Source organism: Lolium rigidum, chromosome 4 (assembly GCF_022539505.1).
Source record: "Lolium rigidum isolate FL_2022 chromosome 4, APGP_CSIRO_Lrig_0.1, whole genome shotgun sequence".
Classification (NCBI taxonomy): domain Eukaryota; kingdom Viridiplantae; phylum Streptophyta; class Magnoliopsida; order Poales; family Poaceae; genus Lolium; species Lolium rigidum.
This window is the reverse complement of record NC_061511.1, coordinates 186,477,370-186,496,083: the sequence shown is the minus strand read 5'-3', so window position 1 is coordinate 186,496,083 and position 18,714 is coordinate 186,477,370. Positions and strand designations below refer to the sequence as shown.

Below are 18,714 nucleotides of genomic sequence, written 5' to 3'. Positions count from 1 at the left end.
CCATCTTTTTTTAATCACAACGGTCAAGGGACGCCAGACGATCGAGGCCGTGAATTTTTGTTTGGACGGTCGCAGATCACAGAAACCCTAGGTCACTACCAAAAGTCCCACTCCATTCCCCATTCCCCAATTCGCACATCACACCACCCGCCACCACCACCCGGAAACCCTCCCGCGCCTCGCCAGCCATGGAGGCCGCGGTGGCGGTGTTGGAGGCGGCCGCGGAGAAGAATGCTGGAGCGGCGGCGGCTGCGAGGGAGGCTGCGGTGGCGGCCTCGGATGCTGCGACTGGGGCTGCAGGGGTGGCCACGTCTGCCAAGGAGGCTGCGGCGGCGGCCTTGGCTACTGCAAACCAGGCGGCGGCGGCATTGTCCACAGCGAAAGAGGTCGCGTTGGCGGCGGAGGCTGCTGCGACTAAGGCTGCAGGGGTGGCCACGGCTGCGAAGAAGGCTGCGGCGGCGGCCTTGGCTACTGCAGATCAGGCGGCAGCGGTATCGTCGACAGCGAAATATGTCGCGATAGCGGCGGAGGCTGCCGCGAAGGAGAAGGAAGCAGCTGCAGCGGAGACCGCGAAGGTGTTGGCGGCTGCGATGCGCTATTCTAAGAAGCGTACATTCCATCAGATCGACGACGGAGGGAGTGGTGGCGGCAACCGCGATGACAGGGGAAACCTCGATCTCATCAGCGCCCTCCCTGACGAGGTCCTCGGCAGCATCATCTCCCTCCTCCCCACCGAGGAAGGCGCCCGCACGCAGGCCATCTCTCGCCGGTGGCTTCCCCTCTGGCGCTCCGCGCCACTTAATCTCGTGGTTAAATTTGAAGTGTACATCAAGAAAGGGAAGCTCATTGCATCAGCCTCTAACATCAAGCTCATCGCCTCAGTCTCGAAGATCCTCTCTGAGCACCGTGGCCATGCCCACCGCTTATCGCTCTGGCTGCTCAACGCTGCCGACTTCCCCGCGCCTGGCGGGGGGTGCAATATCGATGGCTGGCTTCGCTCTCAAGCCCTCGACGGCCTACAGGAGCTCAATTTCGACTACACGAGTGAGCGTGACATGCCGCTGTCTGTGTTTCGTTTTGCTCCCACGCTCCGTGTCGCCAAGTTCAGCTTTTGCCGTTTCCCCGAATATATTTCAACACTGCGGCTGAATTTCCCGTGCCTCAAGAAGCTTGAGCTGTTCGGTGTCAACATTACCGAGGATGGTCTCCACAGCATGCTCTCTGGCTGCATTGCCTTGGAAAGCCTTGACTTGAGGCATGCTTTTGGCATAGCTGGCCTCTGCATCAGCTCCCAAACTCTTAGGAGCTTCTGCTTCTCCGCTTTCTGTAAAAGAAGTGTTACTTTGCAGCTAGTTATCAAGGATGCCCCGTCTCTTGAAAGATTGCTACTGCTGCCACCTAATCTAGACAATGGTCCAGTGATCATCCGGATCATCCGGGCACCTAAACTGGAGATATTGTGTTTGTGATCTCAAGGCATCTCAAAACTTCAGTTTGGAACAACAATTTTTCAGGTATCAGCAGCCTTCATCCATTGCTCATTGGCATTCCTATACACAGGCTATTATTCGTGTTTACACCCTTTTTTTCTGCAGAAAATGATTGCTGTAAGCTTAACAACCAAAATTCACACCATGAAGGTTTTGGTTCTTGATTCTATTGGCCCTAATCTGGATGCAGTTGTTGACTTCCTCAAGTGTTTCCCCTGCTTGGTGAGCCTGTATATCATTGTGAGTATATATATATTCGCTTGCGTTAAATTAAATGTCAAAATCAGTATTGATTTTTGTTATGATCTAGCCAATTATGATGCTGCTAACCTGTTAGCAACTGCCTTTATACTGTTTCGTCTCTCTATCTCCAGTCAGACCCAACAAAGGATATGAATAATGCGAGGGAGTATGACCCGTTGGATCCAATTGAGTGCCTTGAGCTCCATCTAAAGAAAGTCGTGTTGATGAATTATGATGGTAGCAAGAAGCCATCTGTTGACTTTGCCAAGTTCTTTGTTCTGAATGCTAAATTGCTAAAAGAAATGGAAATCCAAGTCATTAACAACGGAAACGACGACTGGATGACTAATCAACAGAAGCAGCTATGTGTGGAAAATAGGGCTTCTCGAGACGCCCGGATTGAACTGAAAATCAACACTAGGAAATCACACATACGCATGGATACCCATGATTTGTCAATGGCAGATCCCTTTGACAGCAGGCCCTTTCATTGATACTACAAATGTAGTTGATGCCCATTCCCAAGATTGTGTTGCTCTATCGAAAGTACAATATATTGTAGGTCTGTCTTGGTCTGTAACCTAATGCTGCCCACCCTTCAATTGCTCAGGATTGAGGAGGGATTGTAACTAGTGTGTAAGCTGAAGCGTCAAATCCAAACCTGGGAAGTTCAAGGTGCTAATAGAATGCTAGTTTAAGCTGCTAAGTTTAGCTGGTATTGGTTGCTACGCAGCAGCTACTATATTTCTGTTTCGAACACTCGCTTTAAGGAAAAAGAATGGCGCTTGTGTCTTTGGTCTAAAACATATGTAGTTCGAAGCTTGTTCCTTTGCAATGCATGACAACTTTGTCTGAGGTATTAAGATTTCAGATACTATTTGGAACTGCAAGCATATGAGCTGAGCGTTTGCAAACTTGTTTCTTTTCTGCCAACAATGTTTTTTTTAGTTTACCAAAGTATTCTCCTTCACGCATTTGATATATGTTGCCTTACATTAGTCATTAAACTGACAGAGCAAGAGCGTTCTCATTCTGAAAATTGTTGGGAGGGAAGACACCTGATCATGGCAATGCCAAGATGCGGTTCTGTAACTTCCATTGGGTGTAATCTGTTACTTTTTTAGGGGACACTTGGAAATTGCTACTCATATCTGGGTATTCAAATTTTATGGTTTTATGACCTTAACGTTGTGCTTGCGTTAATGAGGTTTGAGCGGCTTCGGTACTCAAATGATTGAAACAAGCATGGAAATAACTGAAAAGGGACTGGCATGGATGAAACCTGACCTAGGAAAATCACCATGAGTAGTGTCATACTAAGGGTTGAGTCTTGATTCATGCAGCATTATCTTGAAGAAAGAGTAGTTGTGCAATTGGTGGAATATTTGGCAAAACAGATTCTAACTAGTAAGTAGTAACCCTCAAAAACGAAAGTAAACCTTTCTCTACTTCTTCACTTTTTTTTTGTATAGTTATCTGAAGAAGGAACTTAGATCGAAAAGAAAAAGTGTTCTGGGACTATTTAGTAACATATTATTTACAACTGATTATATATTTTGTGTTTCTTAGTTTGTCTATTGAATTTTGATTTTCTGAATTTGATGGCATGATAGATGATCAGTTTGGTGAATGTAATGCTCTCTCTTTTTTTTTTTTTTTTTTTTTTTTTGATATTTTGTGAATGTTCAACGGGAGATCTGATGCTTGGGCCTGATTGGTGCAAGTTCCTGCTTTCAAGTACCATGTTTCCAAATTAATTGGAGTTCTAGGATTGTCCTAAGTCAAGCTACTTATGTTTGACCAAGTTCAAAATATCAACTTCTAAAACACCAATTTAGTTGTAGATATTAGCATGTTTTTTGTACCTGCAACGTGAGGCTGCACCCATGTAAGGCACCCATTGGTGGATAAGCAGCACACACCTCCTGCAGCCGAAGCACTCCTGAACCAGGTTTTACCCACTAGACAGAAGAAGCTCACTAAGACCCAGCTAACAGTGAAAGAAATAATGAAGTGATTTTGAAGCAAGTCGTTTGGACTGTTTAGTGTTTTTGAGTGGCATATAATGAAAGTTGGCCTTTCTTTATGATATGCACACAATCACCAACATCGAGACATATCTGACAGGTGTTAAAGTCGTATAGTCCGTTAGAGCATCCCATCAGATGGTGTAATCAGATGGTGTAGGTGTAAAAAACCTCTCATATACACCACTTGGGTGCAAAAAATGGCTCCCATCAGATGGTGTAGGTGTAAAAAACCTCTCATATACACCACTTGGGTGCAAAAAATGGCTCCCATCAGATGGTGTAGGTGTAAAAAAATATGGTTCCGAGTGGTCCAATTTTACACCAGGGGTGTATATTTGCTCCAAGTGGTGCAAATATATACACCACTTGGAGAGGTGGTGTAAAACCAACCGGCCAGCCATGCGCCCCCTCCAACCGTCACTTTTGTCTCGTAGCCTATGCCTAGCTCCTCCCCGCCCGCGCGATAGCCGCGCCGCTGCCGGCCGATTCCGGCGATGGAGCCCAGCTCTGGCCACTCTCAGCCCCCGCTTCCCCCGCCGCCCACCCGCCGGCGAAATCGACCGCCTCCGCCGCTGCTGCGGGTGGAAACCCTAGCGCGGTCCACTGCGGCGACTGCCGTGGGTGCTCAGTCGGCGAAGAAGATGGCCGCCAAGCCTGCGGCGAAGCCTAGGGGCGAGGCGAAGCGGCCTGCGCCGCCGGCGTCTGCCGTGCCACCGACTGCGTCACCGTCGCGCAAGAGGTTGAAGAAGACGACCGGGCGTGGGAAGAACGTGGCGGAGCCCTCCGTCAACTTCATCGTACCTCCACCGGCATCGCTGCCGCTCGCAGACTGGGAGGAGCCACCATCTACCGTCGGGCGCTCGCCGCACGCAACCTGCTCAGCGATTTGGTCGATGCGTATGTATCTTGTTTTTCCCAGTTTGCAATGTGTGCCATACAATACTTTGGTGAAATTGACGTTCTTTGGTTGTTTGTAGTGCTAATAGAGTACAAGCGGCCACCGGCGTTGATGAAGAGTACGCATATGAGGACCCCGACGTGGAGGATGAAGAGGAAGCCGTCGATGTTGATGAAGAGGATGAAGATGAGGATGAGGATGCCGCCGACGCTGATGAGCTAGATGTCGAGAATGAGGGGTTCTTGTCCCAACCTCCAATTGGAAGAACCAGCAACTACGCTACAATTGAGGACAAGCTCATTTGCAAGGCTTGGAAGAAGGTTGCACTTGCTGTGGCAGTGGGTACCGAGCAAGCGGGCCATGTCGAGAATGAGTGAGAAGCAAAAGCAATACATTGAGATGTGCCGTGACCAATTGATGGCCAAGAAGCAAATGGGGTCATACATGGCTACCTTTGGTGGTGCTATGGTCGGCGGCGCGGCAATGGGCATTGGAGGAGGGATGCTAGGCAGCTATGGTGGAGGCATTGGAGGAGGCATGCCTATCATGGGTGCATACAAGGCCGGCAGCTATGGTGGAGGCATGGCCGGCATGGATGGCGGCATGGGCGGTGGCAATGGTAGAGGCATGCCCACCATGGGATCCTACATGGGCGGCTACGGAGCAGGCATGGCCGGTGGCATGGAGAACTACAAGAGTGGCATATTTGGTGGATCTATGGATGGTGTCATGGCCGGTGACATGAGTGGTGGCATCTCTTCCAACACCACCAATGTAGATGAAGATGGAGGCAATGGCGGCAACGGAGGCATGACCGGTGGCGATGGCATGACTGGCGGCGAAGGCATAGGTGGCAATGACGATACCACCGTCATCAACGAGCCATGAGTGGCTTTGCAATGTTTCATTTGTGTTTGTCAAACTATGTTGTTTGTCTTTGTTTGTATGATGAACCATGGTATGATTGGGATGAACCTATGCAATGTTTGAACTTGATGACATGATTGTGATGAACTTGATGATTTGTGTATGTTTGATCTATTGGTGTATGTTATTTTATTATATATGTGCCATTTGTTGATAAAATTCATCAATATATCACCTATATTTGCAAATGTGAAAATATACACCACCTAGGTTTTACACCATCTGATGGGTACTTCGTGGTGTATTTTATACCATCTGGATCTGCTGCAATGGCAGGATTAAGTATTTATTTTCATATGCAGGACAATCAACTCCACACTGATGTCTTCCTGCTAGCAAAGCACATACATGTTTCATCCGCGTTGCATGTTGAAGCTCAGGCGCTATGTTTGGCAGCTCAACTAGCCTCGTCGATGAATATTCAGATGCCAGTTTTTTTCACAGATTGCAGCACCAGGTGCAAAAGACCCGGCAGTTCTTTGGAAAATTAGAAGGCAGGTTATTCAATTTCAGAAATCGGCAAAACCCATTGGATATTCAGTCTACCACATCAAAAGAGAAATTAATGGGGTAGCTCATGATTGTGCAAATCAGGCAAGACGATCAGTACGATCTGAGCCCATCAGTTCTTGAAGGAACTCAGCTCATAGCAATATTCTCTGTCCTGTGTTAGCTGCTGTCCAATCCATGTAGCTACTAGGATCTGTAATCATAGAGTAGGGCACCCTTCTCTATTCAAAAAAATAAAATAAAAGTCGGTTTTGCTATGTCTCAGTTAACTGAGATTTTTCTTAAGTCTAAGTCACTTACAAAAATGTGCTTTGAGTTGCACTTTTCTGTTAAAAAAGTGCAATTGCACTTTTCTGAAATGTGCAACTGAATCGAGTTGCACTTTTCTTTAAACTGTAGTTGCACTTTTTTGAATTAACTGAGAGTTAAGAAAATCTCAGAGACATAGAAACACCCAATAAAAGTAGCAGTACGGAACCAAGAGATTATTTGCTGTGCAGATCTGAGCCAAAGTTGGCGCTAATTACCAGTTCCCGCTAATCCGTCCATCTTTTTTTAAACACAATCAAGGGAAGCGAGACGATCCAGGCCGTGAAATTTTGTTTGGACGGTCGCAGATAACCGAAACCGGAAACCCTAGGTCTGTACCAAAACTCCCACTCCATTCCTTGGTTCCCCATTCCCCAATTCGCACATCCATCCATGGAGGCCGCGGTGGCGGCGTTGGAGGCGGCCGCGGAGAAGAATGCTGTAGCGGCGGCGGCTGCGAGGGAGGCTGCCATGGCGGCCTCCGATGCTGCGACTGGGGCTGCAGGGGTGGCCACGTCTGCCAAGGAGGCTGCGGCGGCGGCCTTGGCTACTGCAAACCAGGCGGCGGCGGCATTGTCCACAGCGAAAGAGGTCGCGTTGGCGGCGGAGGCTGCTGCGACTAAGGCTGCAGGGGTGGCCAAGGCTGCGAAGAAGGCTGCGGCGGCGGCCTTGGCTACTGCAGAGCAGGCGGCAGCGGTATCGTCGACAGCGAAAGACGTCGCGATGGCGGCGGACGCTGCCGCGAAGGAGAAGGAAGCTGCTGCAGCGGAGACCGCGAAGGTGCTGGCGGCTGCGATGCGCTATTCTAAGAAGCGCAGATTTCATCAGATCGATGGCGGAGGGAGGGGCAACAGCAGCTGCGATGATGGGGGAAGCCTGGATCTCATCAGCGCCTCTCCGACAAGGTCCTCGTCAGCATCATCGACCTGCTTCGGGAAGGAGCCGGCAGCTGATGTAGCGGCGACCGCGAAGGAGCCGGCGGCCGCAATGCGCTATTCGAAGAAGCTTAGATTCCATCAGATCGACGATGGAGGGAGTGGTGGCGGCAACCGCGATGACAGGGGAAACCTCGATTTCATCAGCGCCCTCCCTGACGAGGTCCTCGGCAGCATCATCTCCCTCCTCCCCACCAAGGACGGCGCCCGCACACAGTCTATCTCTCGCCGGTGGCTTCCCCTCTGGCGCTCCGCGCCACTTAATCTCGTGGTTAAATTTGAAGTGGACATCAAGAAAGGCAAGCTCATCGCATCAGCCTCTAACATCAAGCTCATCGCCTCAGTCTCGAAGATCCTCTCTGAGCACCGTGGCCATGCCCGCCGCTTATCGCTCTGGCTGCTCAACGCTGCCGACTTCCCCGCGCCTGGCGGGGGGTGCAATATCGATGGCTGGCTTCGCTCTCAAGCCCTCGACGGCCTACAGGAGCTCAATTTTGACTACACGAGCGAGCGTGACATGCCGCTGTCTGTGTTTCGTTTTGCTCCCACGCTCCGCGTCGCCAAGTTCAGCTTTTGCCGTTTCCCCGAATATATTTCAACACTGCGGCTGAATTTCCCGTGCCTCAAGCAGCTTGAGCTGTTCGGTGTCAACATTACCGAGGATGGTCTCCACAGCATGCTCTCTGGCTGCATTGCCTTGGAAAGCCTTGACTTGAGGCATGCTTTTGGCATAGCTGGCCTCTGCATCAGCTCCCAAACTCTTAGGAGCTTGTGTTTCTCCGCTCACAGTAAAAAAGGTGTTACTTCGCAGCTAGTCATCAAAGATGCCCCGTCTCTTGAAAGATTGCTACTGCTGCCACCTAGTCTAGACAATGTTCGAGTGATCATCCGGATGATCCGGACACCTAAACTGGAGATATTGTGTTTGCGATTTCAAGGCATCTCAAAACTTCAGTTTGGAACAACAATTTTTCAGGTATCAGCAGCCTTCATCCATCGCTCATTGGCATTCCTATACACAGGCTATTATTCGTGTTTACACCCTTTTTTTCTGCAGAAAATGATTGCTGTAAGCTTAACAACCAAAATTCGCACCATGAAGGTTTTGGTTCTTGATTCTATTGGCCCTAATCTGGATGCAGTTGTTGACTTCCTCAAGTGTTTCCCCTGCTTGGTGAGCCTGTATATCATTGTGAGTATATATATATTCGCTTGCTTTAAATGTCAAAATCAGCATTGATTTTTGTTATGATCTAGCCAATTATGATGCTGCTAACCTGTTAGCAACTGCCTTTATACTGTTTCGTCTCTCTATCTCCAGTCAGATCCAACAAAGGATATGAATAATGCGAGGGAGTATGACCCGTTGGATCCAATTGAGTGCCTTGAGCTCCATCTAAAGAAAGTGGTGTTGATGAATTATGATGGCAGCAAGAAGCCATCTGTTGACTTTGCCAAGTTCTTTGTTCTGAATGCTAAATTGCTAAAAGAAATGGAAATCCAAGTCATTAACAACAGAAACGACGACTGGATGACAAATCAACAGAAGCAGCTATGTGTGGAAAATAGGGCTTCTCGAGATGCCCGGATTGAACTGAAAATCGACACTAGGAAATCACACATACGCATGGATACCCATGATTTGTCAATGGCAGATCCATTTGACAGCAGGCCCTTTCATTGATACTATAAATGTAGTTGATGCCCATTCCCAAGATTGTGTTGCTCTGTCGAAAGTACAATATTTTGTATGTCTGTCTTGGTCTGTAACCTAATGCTTTCCACCCTTCAATTGCTCAGGATTGAGGAGGGAGTGTAACTAGTGTGTAAGCTCAAGCTTCAAATCCAAACCTGGGAAGTTCAAGCTGCTAATAGAATGCTAGTTTAAGCTGCTAAGTTTAGCTGGTATTGGTTACTACGTTGCTGTTTGGTGTTGTATTGATGGTACACCAGCAGCTACTATATCTCTGTTTTGAGCACTCGCTTTAATGAAAAAGAATGGCGTTTGTACCTTTTGTCTAAAACATATGTAGTTCGAAGCTTATTCCTTTGCAATGCATGACAACTTTGTCTAAGGTATTAAGATTTCAGATACTATTTGGAACTGCAAGCATATGAGCTGAGCGTTTGCAAACTTGTTTCTTCTCTGTCAACAATGCATTTTTATAGTTTACCAAAGTATTCTCCTTCACGCATTTGATATATGTTGCCTTACATTAGTCATTAAACTGACGAGCAAGAGCGTTCTCATTCTGAAAATTGTTGGGAGGGAAGACACCTGATCATGGCAATGCCATGATGCGGTTCTGTAACTTCCATTGGGTGTAATCTGTTACTCCCTCCGTTCCTTTTTAATTGACTCGGATTTAGTACAAATTTGTACTAAATCCGAGTCAATTAAAAAAGAACGGAGGGAGTACTTTTTTAGGGGACACTTGGAAATTGCTACTCATATCTGAGTATTCAGATTTTATGGTTTATGACCTTAACGTTGTGCTTGCTTTAATGAGATTTGAGCGGCTTTGGTACTCAAATGATTGAAACAAGCATGGAAATAACTGAAAAGGGATTGACATGGATGAAACCTGACCTACGAAAATCACCATGAGTAGTGTCATACTAAGGGTTGAGTCTTGATATATGCAGCATTATCTTAAAGAAAGAGTAGTTGTGCAATTGGTGGAATATTTGGCAAAACAGATTCTAACTAGTAACCCTCAAAAACGAAAGTAAACCTTTCTCTACTTTTACACTTTTTTTTGTATAGGTTATCTGAAGAAGGAACTTAGATAAAAAAGAAAAAGTGTTCTGGTACTATTTAGTAACGTATTATTTACAACTGATTATATATTTTGTGTTTCTTAGTTTGTCTATTGAATTTTGATTTTCTGAATTTGATGACATGATAGATGATTAGTTTGGTGAATGTAATGCTCTTTTTTTTTTTTGATATTTTGTGAATGTTCAACGGGAGATCTGATGCTCGGGCCTGATCGGTGCAAGTTCCTGCTTTGTTTGACCAAGTTCAAAATATCAACATCTAAAACACCAATTTAGTTGTAGATATTAGCATGTTTTTTCTAACTGCAACGTGAGGCTGCACCCATGTAAGGCACCCATTGGTGGATAAGCAGCACACACCTCCTGCAGCAGAAGCACTGCTGAACCAGGTTTTACCCACTAGACAGAAGAAGCTCACTAAGACCCAGGTAACAGTGAAAGAAATAATGAAGTGATTTTGAAGCAAGTCGTTTGGAATGTTTAGTGTTTTTGAGTGGCATATAATGAAAGTTGGCCTTTCTTTATGATATACTGTACACACAATCACCAACATCGAGACATATCTGACAGGTGTTAAAGCCGTATAGTCCGTTACAGAACTAACAAAATGTCATAACCGTAAAGCAGTACCTCTGGTCAAGCTAAGCCTTGCAAAATTATTCGTTCTTGCACTACTTGTTATGAACTGCTACATTAGATTGTCTCGTTGTGCTTTCGTTTAACGATTGGTGTTAGATACTAATTTTGGCTTGTCTGAGTGGTAATGAACTAATGATCATTCATGGTGAGCTCAATTATTGAACTGAGCAGGTCCTATCAAGTCAAGCATATAATGTGATGCCAGCACTAAGCAAAGGTTTGAAGAGATATGGTGCGTAAGGTTATCTAAGCACGTATGGTGATGATGATGGTGCCATCCCGAAGCTACTCTTTATGTACTTGTTGCTATTCTTTATCGACATTAGAAGTTAAACCTAGTATCTAGAAGAAGCGCATCTTTCTGGGAAAAAAATCAGAGTTACAACTTACAAACCTTTTAAAAAAATCAGGGTTACAAGGCTTCAAGTTGCCTCTGTGTTGCAACCTTTGGCTGGATAATGTTATCAACGTCTTGCAGTAACTCACAAGCTGCTGTCGGGTTCGGATTAGAATGAGAGGGAATTGATTCTGGATCGTTCTTGAAGGACATGACTTCAGCTAAAGAAACAATGAGGATATTCAGTTGTCATGTACTTCTGTACAGCAGAATATCCAGTTGTTCTTGGTACTGCAGGGATGAAGGAGCTGCGCCATGTGCCTTTGGGCTTTGTGGTTGATGGCTTGACGTTGTGTGGGAAAAAAGGATACCAGGTAAATCCTGTTATATAAATTTCTAGCGGATTATATTGCTAAACAGCTAATTGGAACTTTGGTTGTAATTTCCTGGAAGCGCAGGCAAATCGAACAATCTGTGAAAGGCAGAAATTGATTGTTCCAATATATGAAGCTGACAAAGAATGACCCGCTCTTCAATACGCTATATGTGATAATTCACTTGCCTACTGCTGTAGATAAGATGAACTTTGTGATGAGGCATTCCATAGATAATTTTTTTTATGGAAATCCTATGTTAGATGAATGATAAAATTTGTTAGAAAATAATACTATTGCTGCAACTATCGCTTGGAATGAGGATACATCTGAACTTACTTTGGACAGTGCTACTGTTTGTGAGAATGCTAGCTTTGAGGAAAATATTATTGGTAGTGATAATGATATGCAGAAAATACTAACATAGGATTATTGGTAACTTTATGGAAAATACTATTGATAGCTTTGAGAAAAATACTATTGGGAGTTCATATTCGATTTCCAAAACGTTTTATATTTATGGACAAAGGTACTTTATAATTTGCTTTATGAGGCGTACGCATTTCCAAAGAATCGAAGTCTCAAAAACTCAAAAAAAATTGCATATTCACACCTCTATTACTTCAAACAGAATCGATATTTTGCACTCCCACCTTGTGTTATATTTTTGTCCAGACTTTATGTTAGTACTCCATTCAGAGTTAGTTGTTCTATGATGGTCCTAAGTCAAAAAAAAAAAAGTTTGAACCAATGTCTACAAAAGTATATCAAAATTTGAAACACCACTTAAGTTTCATAACATTCATTGTAAAACATATCTTCATACTAACTATACAGACTTGATGTTGTAAACATTAGCACGTTTCTCAGTCAACTGGGAACTGAGCGCTAGCTCAGTGGCAAGGCATGCGAGTGCGCAGCCAGCCCACCCGGGTTCGAATCCCCATGCGCGGTAATTTCGCAGCCGGGACGAATAAAATCGGGAAAGTCTCATCCTACCTAACAACATACAGCCAAAGGAGGGATCATTCCCCCGTTGGTCAACGTTTTTTTTCTCAGTCAACTCAGTCAAAGGATATGTGCGCATGTAAACCAAACGCTAAGAGCATCTCCAGCCGTTGGGCTCTCCAGACCGAAATCTGGCGCTATTTAGCGCCGGATGGATGTAATTTTTGGTCTTGAGAGGCCTATTTTCCTAGCAGCGAGCTCAGTATGGATGAAATTTTTTGATAAAAAATAGCGAATTCAGACAAAACAAGGCGAAACTCGTTCAAACATAAGCGAAATTTAAAGATTTTAACTTATATAGGCGAGTTCGTACATATATAGGCCGAAGTCGTACATATATTTGAATTCGGCCAGATGAAAACATAAACTAAAAGTAATAACGGCCTTCTACATGCCGAAATGGCGGTAGAATGTCGTGTAGTCGCCGCCGTCGTCGTTGTCGCTCGAGTTGTCGGCGTCCTCGGGCGGCGGCGCCTCGTACCAGCGGCTAGAACCCTCGCCAGGGCCACCGACGCGTGGCAGCGTCGGCCGGTAGGGGTCGTCGTCGCTGCTCTCCTGGAGCTTGATCAACTCGATGGGCTTGGGCGCGACGTTCGTTGCGGCGGCCGGTGCGGCGGCGCGGACGGTGCGTTGCCGTGCGACAGCCAGGTCCAGCAGACGACGCTGCTGCTCCGCCTCCTGCCGCTCAAAGTCCCGCCTGGACCTGTCCAGCGTGGCGTCGATGGGGAGCGCGTTGTCGGCGGGGACCAGGTCGTTGAGCGACCTAGCGATCGCCTCCGCCACCGCGGCGTCCTCGGCGCGCTTGGCCTCCTCCTCGGCGAGCTAGTTCACGGCGGCGACGGCGGCCTCCATCTTCGACGACTTCCTCTTGCGCCCGCGCGAGGGAGAGGAAGGTTGCTCGCGGATGACGAGGGTGCCGCTGCTGCACCCTCTGGTCGGCGGTGGAGGCGCCGTCTCCTTCTTGATGAAGACCGGTGTCGATGGCGGAGGCGCCGATCCGCCGGACCTGGACCCAGACGACGAGGAGGACGACACCATCCTCCTCGGCGTCCAGGAGCTACTGTGTCGGCGCGACACGGTAGCCGCTACCGGCGGCGGCATCACCAGAATAGGGGAATTCCCACCCTCGATGTGCACGAGCACATTCTCGAGGGTGCGGCCAGGCGCGCTCCACCAGCGGCGGCGACCGGCAGCGTTGTTCCTAGCGGGAGGGGGATGTAATATCCCAGGTTTAGAGACGATCGAGGGGTAGATTTTAGAAAGGGATGTGCATTGCATCGTAAATTCTGGGGAAATTTCGCGCTTTTAAAACAAAACTGCATCGAAGGGGAACAAGTTTCTCTCTCGACACCTTACAGGGTTAGGGTTTCGAGAGTGCGACAAACTTGTTCCTACTCAACTAAATTAGGGTTTTGGAGAAGAGAGAAGGGAAATTGCATTACAAACTTAAGTTGCATGATTGAATTCAAATTTAAGTTGCATGATTGAATTCAACTCCAAAGTTGAATTTGAATTTCAAATTCAAACATCAAATTGTTATCTCATAATTTAAACTTGAGATAATTCAATAAACAATTATAAGTAATCAAGAATATAAACAGTACAACAATTAGATGAAGCTCATTAAGGAAAATTGGAGCTTTATTGATATTCACACAAAATACAATGTCAATTACAATATTCGGAATTGAGATATAAATTTACAACACATTACAAGAATTGGAGACATAGAAAATTAAAAGAAAAAGAAAAGAAAATTACAAAGTAGATGATCTATCCTAAATTCTATAAGATGAGTTGATCTTCATCTTGATCATCTTACGGTTTCCCTGCACACAAACACACCAAATAGAGATTATGCCAAGTGGTAAAACCACTTGGCGAGGTTAATAGAAAAATGGAATTGAGCGAGATATGGATCAGCTCTGCCGAGCTGATCATCTCACGGCCAAGGACCAAGCCGGATACCAAGTACTTGGTACACACACACAGCCTAGCAGCTCACCGGGCCTTGTGCATGCAGCACACACACACGGCACGGAGAGGAGTCACCAACACATGCCGAGGCGGTCTTGTCGACCCGGAGAAGCAAGGGCCGGGCATATAAAGACTTTTCGAGCCAAACCCTAGCTCATTCATCGACAAAGCGACGGGGTAAGTCACCGGATAGCAAGAACATCTCAAGAACACCAAGAACGGGTGAACGACGGAGAGCTGTCTCACTTATTTCCCAATCACCGAGAAATTAACCAAGCATCACCGGCAAGCCGGGAGGAGCGAGGGCAAGCTCATAATCCAACCGAGAAGAAATCCTCTACACCAACACCCATTTCTAGGAGCTGGAGTGAGGTATACCAATAAATCATGAGCAAGCAAGGTTTTGCTCATATAAATCCATCATATGCACAAGTCACAGAAGCAAAGTGGGTAGAAACCCTATATGTGAGTCATCATATGGCTACCGGCCAAATTGGTGCAAGTAAACAAGAGGAAAACCAATAGGAAGGCACCACGGGAACATTGGCTATGTCAAACCGGTGACATAATCAAAGACATCCAACAAGGGATGATCCTATCTAGCTAGCCAGATTCACTTAGCACCTATGGCCACTACACCATCAGACAGATAGACTATCAAGTGTCTATTCATGTTTGTCAACATCAAAAGCATTTGGCAACCAAATATGGTCAGGCCAGAGAGCAGTTGTCCATTTAACTCAAGCCAACAATGGTGGGAGCTTCCTGAACAGCCAGGAATGGCTGTTGAGGCCACCTCTACCACTTAAGCAATCAAACCACCAAACCAACACATATATCATTACCCAGAAGGGTTCAGTATGAGCTAGGGTACCCAACCAGTGGTTGGCATCCCTCTAGTCTCATCAATTCATCCATGAGATCATTACTGCTAGCGGTTCACATCATTTATCCATCTAATGAAGCAAGGAAATACGGATAAATGAAACGGACAAGTAATCAAAGCACCAACATCTTGCACCGTGATCCAAGGGATCACTTGCAAGCATCAACGAATGCTTGGGCAAGTAAAATAATACACCGGCACAAGCCGATAGGTCACACGGACACTAGGAAAAGCCTCGGTGAGGTTAAAACAGCGATCCGGCATCAAGCAAGCGATGATCGGTTGATCATCAGGGCTTGACAGAGCATGAAAATACATGCTAAAGCCAAGCTTAGCACCAACCATAGATCATATGAATTAAACAGCCACAGATCATGAATAATTGCATCATAGATAATCACATAATTAACTCATGATTGTATCCAGTAGCACCTCAAATGGTTGACGAACCACTGGATCATATTACACAAGCAAGCATACATCAATTCATTACTGAATCACACTGTTAAGGCCACAGTAATGCTCAATTGAGCATAATCATGAATTGAGCACAAGGATTAGCACACAATTGTTCTGGCACTTGCAAATTTGCAAGAATTGCACACTGTAATTAAGCCAAGGAAGCATGCATGAACACACATGAGTGATTGGCAAGCATAATAACATGAACAGAAGCACAGAGCAAGAATCTAGCAAGAATGGCAAGCACTGGCATGGTCAGGGCAACAATAGCCAAGGCCAGTAGAGGCAGTAGCATGAACGAGCATGAGCGAGCACGGCGATGGCAGCGACACGGCGGCACGAGCGAGAACGAGCGGCGGCATCACGGCATGGCCGCACCTCTACGAGGCACGGCAAGCCAGTGACCAAGCTAGACGAAGAAGAGGAGGAGAAGAGTAGACCAGGTAGAAGAAGCGTAGGCGGCGCACATACCTGGAGCAGCAGCACCACGGCGTGCCATGGCGGCACGGCGGCACGGGCCGGCCACGGCAGCGCCAAGCCGCGGCCAAGCCAGGCAGTCGCCGAGGCGCAGGGCTCCAGCGCAACCACGGCGGGGCACAAGGCCACGCCACGGTGATACGTCCCAAACGTATCTATAATTTCTTATGTTCCATGCTTGTTTTATGACAATACCTACATGTTTTATACACATGATATGTCATATTTATGCGTTTTCCGGAACTAACCTATTGACGAGATGCCGAAGAGCCAGTTGCTGTTTTCTGCTGTTTTTGGTTTCAGAAATCCTAGTAAGGAAATATTCTCGGAATCGGACGAAATCAATGCCCAGCATCCTATTTTTCCACGAAGCTTCGGAACACTTGAGAGCCACCGGAGGGGAGCCCTGGTGGGCCCGGATGATAGGGTGGCGCGGCCGGGGCACGGGCCGCGCCCCCTATTGTGTCACCGCCTCGTCGGCCTTCCGACTCCGCCTCTTCGCCTATTTAAAGGTCCCCGACCTAAAACCTCGATACGAAAAAGCCACGGTACGAGAAACCTTCCCGAGCCGCCGTCATCGCGAAGCCAAGATCCGGGGGACGAGAGTCTCCGTTCCGGCACGCCGCCGGGACGGGGAAGTGCCCCCGGAAGGCTTCTCCATCAACATCACCGCCATATTCATCAACGCTGCTGTCTCCCATGAGGAGGGAGTAGTTCTCCATCGAGGCTAAGGGCTGTATGCGGTAGCTATGTGGTTAATCTCTCTCCTATGTACTTCAATACAATGATCTCATGAGCTGCCTTACATGATTGAGATTCATATGAGTTTTGTATCACTATTCATCTATGTGTTACTCTAGCGATGTTATTAAAGTACTCTATTCCTCCTTCATGGTGTAACGGTGACAGTGTGTGCATCATGTAGTACTTGGCGTAGGTTATGATTGTAATCTCTTGTAGATTATGAAGTTAATTATTGCTATGATAGTATTGATGCGATCTATTCCTCCTTCATAGTGTGATGGTGACAGTGTGCATGCTATGTTAGTACTTGGTGTAATTGCAATGATCTATCATGCACTCTAAGGTTATTTAAATATGAACATCGAATGTTGTGGAGCTTGTTAACTCCGGCATTGAGGTGCTCTTGTAGCCCTACACAATTAGTGGTGTTCATCATCCAACAAGAGAGTGTAGAGTGGTTTTATTATGTGATCAATGTTGAGAGTGTCAACTAGTGAAAGTATGATCCCTAGGCCTTGTTTCTAAGCATCGAAACTCCGTTTACTTACTGTTCTGTTGCATGTTTACTCGCTGCCATATTTTATTCAGATTGATATTACCACTCATATACATCCATACTACTTGTATTTCACTATCTCTTCGCCGAACTAGTGCACCTATACATCTGACAAGTGTATTAGGTGTGTTGGGGACACAAGAGACTTCTTGTATTGTGATCGCGGGGTTGCTTGAGAGGGATATCTTTGACCTCTTCCTCCACGAGTTCGATAAACCTTGGGTGATCCACTTAAGGGAAACTTGCTGCTTGTTCTACAAACCTCTGCTCTTGGAGGCCCAACACTGTCTACAAGAATAGAAGCACCCGTAGACATCAAGCACTTTTACGGCGCCGTTGCTTGGGGAGGAAAGGTAAAAGGCACTCATACTCCGGTCCCGGAGTAAAGTACCTTTACGGCGCCGTTGTGTGTGTGCTCGAAGCTATTTCCTTTAGATCCTGCAATTGCATCTTTTTGTTTCTTGTTTTACACTAGTAAGGCATAATGGAAAACATCTGTGAGCTTTTTGTACTATTTCTCGAGTCAAGACATGAATGGTTTAATGCGAAAATTAAAAAACCTATGGAACCTTATTTGCATGCTAGTAGCAATGATATTAGTATGAACGCTTTGAACACCATTGTTGCTAATGATATGGAAAATTCTAAGCTTGGGGAGGTCGGTTTTGATGAAAATGATCTCTTTAGCCCTCCGGGTATTGAGGAGAAAGTTTATGTTGATTATGATATGCCTCCTATTTATGATGATTATAATGATAGTGGTCTTTTGGTGCCACCTACTATGGAGAGTAATATTTATGATGATAATACTATGCCTCCTACACTTGATGAGAATAATAATGATAGCTACTTTGTTGAATTTGCTCCCACTACAACTAATAAAACTGATTATGCTTATGTTGGGAGTAGTAATAAATTTATGCATGAGACTCATGATAAGAATGTTTCATTTGATAGTTATATTGTTGAGTTTGCTCATGATGCTACTGGATATTATTATGAGAGAGGAAAATATGGTTGTAGAAATTTTCATGTTACTAAAACACCTCTCTATATGCTGAAATTTTTGAAGTTACACTTGTTTTATCTTTCTATGCTTGTTGCATTATGCTTCATGAATTTGTTTATTTA

General features: G+C 46.0%; 2 protein-coding genes across 2 annotated transcripts; both read left to right on the top strand.

Annotated features, from left to right (window-relative positions):
* The first annotated feature begins 188 nt into the window (after positions 1-188).
* Positions 189-1,968, top strand: LOC124647912 (F-box/LRR-repeat protein At4g14103-like). Its single transcript, XM_047187761.1, has 3 exons — positions 189-1,514; positions 1,596-1,730; positions 1,865-1,968. Exon 1 carries the CDS (start codon positions 189-191, stop codon positions 1,467-1,469), a length of 1,281 nt encoding a protein of 426 aa, XP_047043717.1. The 3' UTR covers positions 1,470-1,514; positions 1,596-1,730; positions 1,865-1,968.
* A 5,188-nt stretch (positions 1,969-7,156) lies between these two features.
* LOC124647911 (putative F-box/LRR-repeat protein At5g02700) lies at positions 7,157-9,026 on the top strand. The gene is made up of 3 exons (XM_047187760.1): positions 7,157-8,318; positions 8,400-8,534; positions 8,664-9,026. The coding sequence occupies exons 1-3, from the start codon at positions 7,203-7,205 to the stop codon at positions 9,024-9,026; spliced, it is 1,614 nt and encodes a 537-aa protein (XP_047043716.1). The 5' UTR covers positions 7,157-7,202.
* Positions 9,027-18,714: the final 9,688 nt, after the last annotated feature.

Coding starts and splice junctions, on each gene's coding strand:
- LOC124647912 (XM_047187761.1), top strand. CDS start 189: ATGGAGGCCGCGGTGGCGGTGTTGGAGGCGGCCGCGGAGAAGAATGCT.
- LOC124647911 (XM_047187760.1), top strand. CDS start 7,203: ATGCGCTATTCTAAGAAGCGCAGATTTCATCAGATCGATGGCGGAGGG. Junction 8,319..8,399: donor TTGGAACAACAATTTTTCAG/GTATCAGCAGCC, acceptor TTTTTTCTGCAG/AAAATGATTGCTGTAAGCTT. Junction 8,535..8,663: donor TGGTGAGCCTGTATATCATT/GTGAGTATATAT, acceptor CTCTATCTCCAG/TCAGATCCAACAAAGGATAT.